Below are 10,351 nucleotides of genomic sequence, written 5' to 3'. Positions count from 1 at the left end.
ATTCCTGTTATGTGGTCAATGCAGTAAATCTTTTAGAAGTGGCTGGGATGTGAATAAAAGTTTCCGGGATTGTGCGTTACTTCCATTCAGTATGAGAAATTTACTAGGGCAGCTAATTTGTTAAAAGGTCTTTCTCAGTATATGTTACAGAATTGGACGGCTGAATTTGAACAGACCCTTCGGGAATTGAGACTTGCCATCATTCAGGTCAACTCCAAGCGCTTGGACCTGTCCCTGATCAAAGGATTACCCAATTGGATCTCCTCAGCATTTTCCTTCTTTAAAGAATGGGTGGGGGTGAGATTATTTGGAGATACACTTCGCTGTGGATTAGTGTTGCTTCTTTGGTTGGTCTGTAAGCTTAAGGCCCAAACTAGGAGAGACAAGGTGGTTATTGCCCAGGCGCTTGCAGGACTAGAACATGGTGCTTCCCCTGATATATAGTTATCTATGCTTAAGCAATAGGTCGCTGGCCACTCAGCTCTTAAACCCCACGAGGCTAGTCTCATTGCACGGGATAGAGTGAGTGTGCTTCAGCAGCCCGAGAGAGTTGCACGGCTAAGCACTGCAGTAGAAGGGCTCTGCGGCATATATGAGCCTATTCTAGGGAGACATGTCATCTTTCAAGAAGGTTGAGTGTTCAAGTGTCCTTCCCCCAGGAAAAACAACACGGGACCAGACCAGGACCCCTCTGGGTGATGAGCCTGGGAGGAGGTTATGTGTACGGCTCCTTTACCTGCACACTGGGGATTTGACCTCTATCTCCACTCTCATTAATATGGGTGGCCTATTGCTCTTATTAAAAGAAAAGGGGGATCTGTGAGGAGCCGCCCTCACATTTGCCATTATAAGATGGCACTGACAGCTGTGTTCTAAGTGGTAAACATAGTCTGCACACATGCAGGGGCAGTTTTCCCACCATGTGTTCTGCCTTTCCCGTGATGACAACTGGGCCGATGGGCTGCAGCCAATCAGGGAGTAATACGTCCTAGGTGGAGGATAATTCTCCTTAAAAAGGGATGGGGTTTCGCCATTTCCTGCCTTGCTTCTTACACTCTTGCTCCTGAAGATGTAAGCAATAAAGTTTTGCCGCAGAAGATTCTGGTTTGCTGTGTTCTTCCTGGCCGGGCGTGAGAACGCGTTATTAAGACCTCAGTGCCCCCACTTGCCAATCAGAAGCCTCCTGGGGCTCTCAGTGTAAATGGACAATGGGTACACAAATGCCCTGCACACCCCTGATACGCTTTGAGAATCACGTGTCTGAAATCTCTTCAAACAGGAAAGATTGCAATGCAGGAACTCAGCCAGATCACCGTGACAGAATTCATTTTACTGGGCTTCACCCCCGACCCCAGGACCAATCCTCTGCTCTTCCCTTTCTTTTTGGTCTTCTACCTGCTGATCCTCCTGAGCAACAGCCACCTCCTTGCGATCATCCACCAGGACTCAGACCTTCACACGCCACCTACGTACTTTTTCATTGGTGTTCTCTCCATGGTGGGCGTGTGCTATGCCACCACCACTGTGTCTCAGACGCTGGCACATATCCTCAGCAGGAAGAGAGCCATCTCTTTTACAAGATGTGTAGCCCACATGTACATCTTTCTCCTCTTTGGGGTCACTGAATCCTGGCTTCTCTCCATCATGTCTGTGGACAGGTATATAGCTATCTGCCACCCGCTAAGGTACAAGTCATCGTGAGCCAAGGGATGTGTCTCCTAATGGTGGGTATCTGTGCCACCTATGGTGTGGTGGGTGGCCTGTGCTGTACCTTCTTTGCTATGCGACTGCCCTATTGTGGTCCTAGTGAAATTGATCACTACTTCTGCGAGGTCCCTGCAGTTCTGAAGTTGGCCTGTGCAGACACATCCCTCAGTGACTTCGTGGACTTCATCATAGGCTTCAATGTCATCGTAGTCCCTCTCTCCCTCATTGCCATTGTCTATGCCAACATCTTCACTGTCATCATGAAGATTCGCTCAACCCAGAGGAGGACCAAGGACCAAGGTGAAGACCTGCGCCTCCCACATCACTGTGGTCACCATGTTTGCCATCTCATGCAGCATCATGCACATGAGTCCTGTCTCTGGCTCCTTATCAAACAGCGGCAAGAAAATGGCCTTTTCTATAACATTGCTACAGCCTTCCTTAACCCTGTCATCTACAGTCTAAGGAACAAGGATGTGAAAAAACGCTTTCTTTAGACTGGTGGGAAGGAGTGGGGCTCCAAAGTGCAGCTTTAAAACTGTAAGTTGGACTTACAGTCACCGTCTTCCCAAGGACTTTTCCATGAGCTATGCAAGATCCAGATACCATAAAGACAGCTCTTTACACTTTCCCAGGTTGGGGGAGAAGAGTGTGCTCAAACATTGAGTGATGCTGTCTGAGGCGATTATGAGGGAAAGGGGTTCAGTGGTCAAGAACCTGGAATTTACAGCCAAACAGATCAGGGCTAGAGAATCAGTGTTGGGGTTTGAATGTGAACTGCCCCTCAGAGGCTTATGTGTTTAAATACTTTGTCCCTTGGCATTTTCTCAATTGAGGGCCCCTCCACTCTGATGACTGCAGCTCATGTCTAGTTGACATAAAACTATGTACAAAAGGTAATTTTAAAACAATAAATTATAAGCCAATTCTTTTAAAACATCCATAAAATTTATGTTTCTATCAAAATGGACAGGCAAAGTTATATCATCATCACAAAGAATAAAAGGGGATACTAAAGTGTGTGTGTAACACCATGTAACACCTTTGTGTGTAAACACCATGTCTTAGCCAAAAATGAGAAGTAACTAAACTCAACCTTGAGGAGATGGTCAGAATGGCTCTTTTTTTTTTTTAATTTATGTATTGATTATATGTAAGTACACTGTAGCTGTCTTCAGACACCAGAAGAGGGCATCAGATCTCATTACGGATGGTTGTGAGCCACCATGTGGTTGCTGGGATTTGAACTCTGGACCTTCGGAAGAGCAGTCAGGTGCTCTTACCCACTGAGCCATCTCACCAGCCCCAGAATGGCTCTTTAATCTATGAATTAAATTGTGTTCCCCAGCCTCAATCCATATGTTGAAGCTCCAACCTCCAATGTGACATAATTCAGAAATGAGACCTTTGCAGGTTAATTAGGTTAAGATTGAAATCATGATGGTGAGGCCCTCATGGTGACATTTATACTTGAAGAGAGGCTGTGTGAGGATATAACAGACAGGCAGCCATCTGCAAGTCAGGAAGGGAGCTGTAACCAGGGTATATCTTGTAACACCTTGATATTGGATTTTCTAGCTTTCATAACAGTGAGAAATAAATCCCTACAGTTTAACTAATCTACCATGTTTGTTATTTTATGGCAACCTCAACTGCTTAAGATATAAATCAAGTATGCAGTGTATAAAAAGTATATACCAGAGCCAAGTGTGTTTTATTCTATGAATACAAGACTGGTGCAATACAGAAAGCCAATGTCATTCATCGTCTTAATAGTGTAAAGAGGCAAGGCTACACAATTACATCAATTGGATCAGAAAAGGAAGGAATTTGACAAAATTCAATATCTACCCATGGTAAAGTACAACTACGAAACCCCTGGCTAACAGCAAACATGATGATGGAAGACTGTACTGCCACAGTGATGAGGGGAAAGACCAGGGACTTCTCTCACTGCTCCTTCTCAGGCAGCTGGAGGTCAGTACAGCAAGATAGGAAAGAACGAAGGAGAGTCATCCCCATCCCCCTTTGCAGATTTGATTATGAGCATTCTGTGGATCTAAACTCAGGCCCTCACACTTGCGCAGCAAGCACTTTATCCATGGAGTCAGCAGGTCTCACTATGTGACCCTGGTTGGACTGGGACTCATTATTTAGTCCAGGCTTGCCCTGAACTCAGAGATCTTCCTATCTCTTCCTCTAACGTGCTGGGATAAAAGATGTGCACCACCACATCCCACTGATTATGTTCTTTTAGACTAGACAGGAACTCACTGTGTAGCCCAGGCTGTCCCAGAACTCGAAATCTTTTGGACTGTGTCTCCCAAGTGCTGGGATTACAGGATGTACAACCACACAAAATAAAACTTACTTTTAAATAAGAGAAACTTTTAATGATCTAGGCTTAGGCAAATATTCTTTTTGTAGACATTTACATCAAACACAATCCCATAGTATAAAAAAAAAAAACTGATACCTGTGTGGACTTCACCAAAATTAAAATACCCATGAAAGGGTAGAAATAGCTACCCTTAAGAAAATAAAATGGCAGAGCAGAGACTGAGGTAAAACATCTGTAAATCACATCTCTGAACAAAAATCTCAAATGAAAACTTCCATTAAAATATATAAATTACCACTAAAAAAAAGGAAATAGAATAGACATTGTGGGAGTGGTGGACTGACAGGGGAGGAGGTGGAATGGGAACAGAAGGGATGAGGTGTGGGAGGATGGAGGGAGGGAGTACTGGGAGTACAAGTAGAATAAGGGAGGGGCCATCTTGGGGACAAGCTAGAAACCTAGGGCAATGGAAACTCCCTGGAACATATAAAGATGACCTTAGCTAAGACTTCTAGCAATGGGGGTTATGAAACGTGAACCGGTCATCTCCTGTAAACAGGCAAGACTTCCCATGGAGACACCAACCCATCCACAAAATCTTCAACTTACAATTTGTCCTGCCTGCAAGATGGGCAGGGGTAGAGATCGAGTAGAAATTGAGGGAGGGGCCAACCCATGACCTCCCCGGCTTGAGATCCATGCCGTGAAAGGGAGCCCACCCCCGACACTATTAATGATGTTCTGCTATAGTTGCAGACAGGAGCCTAGCATTACTGTCATCAGAGAAGCTTCACCCAACAACTGATGGAAACAGATGCAGAGATCCACAGCCAAACGTTATGAGAAGCTTGGGGAATCCTGTAGAAGATGGGTAGGGAAGGATTGTAGGAGACAGAGCGGTTGAGGAGACCACAAGAAAATCTACAGAATCAACTCACCTGGGCCCATAGAGGCCTCTAAAAGACTGAACGACTGTAATGGTTTGAATAGATCTAGCCCCCATAGATCATGTGTTTGAATGCTTGTTCCACAGAGAGTGATACTTTTGGAGGTATGTTCTTGTTGAAATATGTGTGGGCTTGTTGGAAGAAGTATATCACTGTGGAGATGGGCTTTGCCAGTCTTCTCCTATCTGCCTTTGGGTCAAGATGTAGAACTCTCAGCTCCTCCAGCGCCATGCCTGCCTGGATGCTGCCATGCTTCTTGCCATGATGATAATGAACTGAACCTGAGAACCTGTAAGTCAGCCCCAATTAAATGTTGTCCGTTATAAAAGGGGCCTTGGTCATGGTGTCTCTTCACAGCAATGGAAACCCAAACTAATCACCAACCAGGGAGCCTGCATGGGACTGACTTAGGCCCTCTGAACATATGTAACACTTGTGTAGCTTGGTCTTCATGTGGGACTCCTAACAGCAGGAGCAAAGGCTATCTCAGACTCTCTTGCCTACCTTTGGATCTTTTTCTTCTAGCCTGGATGCTTTGTCCAGCTCAAGAGGAGAAAGTCCTGTTGCAACTTGATAAGCCAAGGTGGGTTGATGTCCATGGGAGGCCTCCTCTTTTCTGAGGAGAAAGGGGAGAGTGGTTGGGGAGGGGAGGTAGATGGGAAGGACTAGGAGTAGATGAGGGAAGGGAAACTGAGATTGGGGTTTAAAGTTAATTAATTAATTAGTTAGTTAATTGGTTAATTGATTGATTGATTAATTAATTAATTAATTAATTAATTAATTAATTAAAAGAAAAATATAAATTACCCTCTTAACACAATTTAAAAAATGGACTTGAAGGTCTGAAGATATGTCTCTGTAGTTAAGATTGCTTGTTGCTCTTACAGAGGACCAGAGTTTGGTTTCTAGGACCCACACTGAGTGGCTTACAACCATCTGCAACTCTAGTTTCAGGGGATCCATTGCCCTCTTCTGATCTCTGAGCATCTCAAGCATTCCCACACCCTGCCACATACATTCTCTCTCTCTCTCTCTCTCTCTCTCTCTCTCTCTCTCTCTCTCTCTCTCTCTCTCCCTCTCTCTCTTCCCTGTCTCTTCCTCTCCTTCTCTCCCTCTCCCTCTCTCCTCATATGCATACACATACATAAATAAATTTTTTAAAGAAATAGTTTAAAATTTTATTCCAGTTACTAAGTAGAACTTGGAGCAAGTACTTAGAAATGGAATGGAGTAGAATGGAAGGGAAACAGGCACGTAAAATAAACTCGGCATCCTTATCGGTAAATCAGATACAGATGCTCACCGTGACCCAAGCATGCTGCTTAGCCTATGAGACTGACTAAAGTAAGAAAATACTGACTACACGTACCTCAGGGCAACACTCAGAGCAATGGGAACTCATATATCCAAAGCAAGTGCCAGGTTGCACAGTCTCTTCAAAAAGCACACTGGCACATTCTGTTTGAAAACAACTTCATCTAGGTATAATCCATACGCTGTAAAGTCCATGTATACAGCTCAGTATGTTACTACATCCACAGAGTTTCCTATCCATTAGCATGATATAGTCTTAGAGCATCTTCATTGCCTCAAAAGAAGTGCCATACTTATAAAAGTAATTGCCCCTCCATTCCCACCATATCCCTAGGACCAACGAGTATATGAATCTACCTTCTCTGCCTAAGATTTTGCCTATTCTGGATATTTTATATAATGGGATGACATGCTACATGAATTTTTGCAACAATCTTTAATTTTTCCAAGACAAATCAACACTGTAGCATATATGTATATTACATATATTGTATTTGTTCTCTTCCAGTGCAAAATACATTCCATTATGTGGACATACCATATTTTATTTACACATTCAGCTAACAGGCTTTGAGTTGATGATCTTGCTTTTTAATTGGCATGAATAAAGTTGCTATGACCATAAGTATATACATTTTAAAACATATATTTTTACATATTTGACCTGCATGCATGTCTGTAAGCCACATGCGTGCAGTGCCTATGGAAGCCAGAAGAGGGCGTCTCCCCTGGACCTGGAGTTAAAGATAGGTGTTAGTTATCTCATGGATGCTGGGAATCAAATCTGGGTTTCCTGGAAGAGCAGCCAGTGCTCTTAACGACTCAGTCATCTCTCTAGCCACAAGTGTGCACATTTTTGCATACTGGTGTATGTTTTGACTTCTTTTAGGTATGTATCTGAGATTAATATGGTGGACCACATGTCCCTCTACATTGAGTATTTGAGGAACTGACAGACTGTTTTCAAAGCGGTAACCCTGGCTTACATCCTTCCAGGATTGTAAGGATTCTCAGTGCTGCACGGCCTTCCTTAAACAGCATCTGTTTAAGTGCATTCTGATATGTATGGAATGGCATCTAACTGTGGAGTTGATTAAAATATTATTACAAACTGAACTATATACATACCAGGGTATATATACATATAACTATATACATACCCTGGCATTCACACTCTATGTATTTATTCTAGAGGTAAAAGAAAAACAAAACCTTTCTCCAAAAGTCTGCCTGTGAGGGCCAGGGAGAGGCTCAGCAGACAGAGGCATCTGCTGCCAAGTCTGGCCGCCTGAGTTTGATCGTCAGGTCCCATATGGTGGACTGAAGGAGAACTGACACCCACAGCCTGTTCTTCAGTCTCCACAAGCGCATCATGGCACACGGGTCCCCTCCCACAGTAAATAAGCAAATGTCATTTTAAAACTATTAAAAAGAGAAGATGACCTTCACACAAATATTCATAGAAACTTTATATGGAATAGCCAAAGAATAGAAACTATCACTATTGTAGGCAAATTAAACTGTGGTGATATGGAATACACTACTGCAAAAATAGAAGCATACTACTGTTATACAAAACACTCTAGATGGGTCAAAAGGGGTTTTAAGATGAGTGAAATCAGACACCCTGACATCACATACTGCCTCTGTTTATGTAACATTCAAAAGATGAGGAAGTTATTCGGTGGGGGCGGCGGGGAGGAGTAAATAACAACGGCATCGTATTCGAGGCTGGAATTGGGGACCATATACAATGTTACATTGTGTGGTGGTGAGATAGTTCTATACCCAGATGGAGTTTTATGAGCCTGTATATATTATGATATATCTAAATGTTCTGTGATCATATAGAATCATATGCCAAATGAGTACACATACTACACAGTGACACCCCAATAAAGTCTTCAGTAAGTTAGTGACTTTGAACCACGTCAACTCACTGGATGTAATGTAGTGTCATTATGGAAGACTCCCCCTTTACAGAAAGCTGCATGGAGACTGTTCCAGGAGGCTGCTAGTCTTACAACTCCCAAGCCTTCACTCTGACCCTTTTCTGCTGCCCACTACCTTGAGGAAAGCCCTTTTCACATCTTTATTACGAAGGCTGTAGATGATGGGGTTGAGGAAGGCAGAGATGACGTTGTAGAAGAGAGCCAACTTCTTGTCCTCTTCTGGGGAGGACTCAGAGCCAGGCCTCATATACATAACCATACACGGGATGGAGAACATGGTGACCACAATGATGTGGGACACACAGGTGGAGAAGGCCTTGATCCTCCCTTGAGTTGAACGGATTCTCAAGATAGCAGCAAAGATATTGATGTAGACAACAATGATGAGGGAGAGTGGGACCAAAAGAAGGATAAAGCCTAGGATGAAGTCTACCTGGTCATTGAGAGAGGTGTCTGCGCAGGCCAGCTTCAGGACAGCAGGCACTTCACAGAAGAAGTGGTTGATCTCATTGGGGCCACAGTAGGGAAGAATCATAGCAGAAACAGTATATATCAGGGCACAGGTGATACCCCAGAACCCACAGAAGGCTACCAGTGACCCACGCAGCAAAGGACTCATGATGACTTTGTATCTGAGGGGATGGCAAATGGCCACATACCTATCATAGGCCATGATTGCAAACAGCCAAGACTCGGTGATTCCCAGCATCAGGAAGATGTACATCTGAGCCACACATCCAACATAGGATATGGTCTTCTTCTTACAGACCAGATGTACCAGCATCTGGGGCACTGTGGTGGTGACATAGCCCATATCCAGAATGGATAAGACACTGAGGAAAAAGTACATGGGTGTGTGGAGGCGGGAATCCATGTGTATCAAGGTGATAATGAGCCCATTGCCTAGGAGGGTGGTGAGGTAGAGGAGAAGAAAGATGCCAAACAGAATGCCATTTATCTGTGTGTTACTAGAGAATCCTAGAAGGACAAACTCGGTAAGAGAGCTGCGGTTTCTCCAGAGGAAGTCCTGCATCCTTCTCCTGCTGCAAAGATAGAGCAGAGCTGTCAGTTGTGAAAGAGAAAACCCAGGTGCTAACTTTGCTGCCATTCGTGCACCAGGTGTGCCAAACACGAAGAGCAAAGTCAAGTACATATCAGGGTCCCACAGAGCCAGAGAGCAAAGCTTTAACAAGAATTTCCACTTTATATGAAACAGCATGTTTTTCTCCTATCACACAATTCCAACTTATTCTGAGATGCCAGATTATGAACTCTACATTTCAAAATGTAGAATTTACCAAAAAAATGGGAGATATCCAAAAAGCAATGTCTTATAATTCATGGACCACACAGCTTATAAGTCATGGGAAAAATGTCATGGGAAGAATTGGGTATTCAAGAATTCAACATTTGTGTACAACTAACATCAAATGTCGAGGTCAGCCTTCATTTGGGGGGCCATACCCCAACTGGCTTTAGTTGAGGAGCTCAAAAGTCTTGATGGACATCCCTGAAATTGAGAGACATGGCTGTAAGCCTGACTCCCTGGAATAGCAGGAAAATAGCTATCTTTGGATAGTTCACGATAAGTCAAAGTCACATATTTTCATGGACTGGAGGTGAGCGATACAAGGAATAAAGGATAAGTCAATGACTCACAGATGATGCCCACAGTGTTCCCAAGCGGAGGAGACATACTGGCCTACAGAAAAGAGAAATGTGGCCTGGAGAATACCAAGAAAGATAAAGTGGCTGGAAGGGGAAAATGAATATAAAGGAAATATTATATAAGGGAAACTGGCTGCAAATAGAACAAACAAATAAAACAAGTGTTGTTCTGAAACTGGTCTGAGAAAAAAAGGATACATTTCTCCAAATGGTCAACAATGAGGAAGGCTGAGGTCTGTCCACAGAAAATAGAAGGTGACTGAGTGACACATCTAATTCGGGTAAGAGAGGGAGGAGGGAAGGGAAGAGAAGGAATGGAAGAGAGGAAAGGAGATGAAGAGTGGACACGGAGGAAGAATCCAATTACCAACCTAGAGCTCAGTGAAAGAGTCCTTTGGAAGCCAATGTTGTTTTCTCTCAAA

General features: G+C 43.6%; 1 protein-coding gene and 1 pseudogene across 1 annotated transcript; one reads left to right on the top strand and one right to left on the bottom strand.

Annotated features, from left to right (window-relative positions):
- On the top strand, positions 1,291-2,204 carry Olfr1343-ps1 (olfactory receptor 1343, pseudogene 1; annotated as a pseudogene).
- On the bottom strand, positions 8,347-9,294 carry Olfr62 (olfactory receptor 62). The gene has a single exon (NM_146315.2). The coding sequence runs from the start codon at positions 9,292-9,294 to the stop codon at positions 8,347-8,349; it is 948 nt and encodes a 315-aa protein (NP_666427.2).
- Between the last annotated feature and the right edge of the window lie 1,057 nt (positions 9,295-10,351).

Source organism: Mus musculus, chromosome 4 (genome assembly GCF_000001635.26).
Source record: "Mus musculus strain C57BL/6J chromosome 4, GRCm38.p6 C57BL/6J".
NCBI lineage: Eukaryota > Metazoa > Chordata > Mammalia > Rodentia > Muridae > Mus > Mus musculus.
The sequence above is the reverse complement of the archived record's forward strand: the minus strand, read 5'-3'. Positions and strand labels throughout refer to the sequence as shown.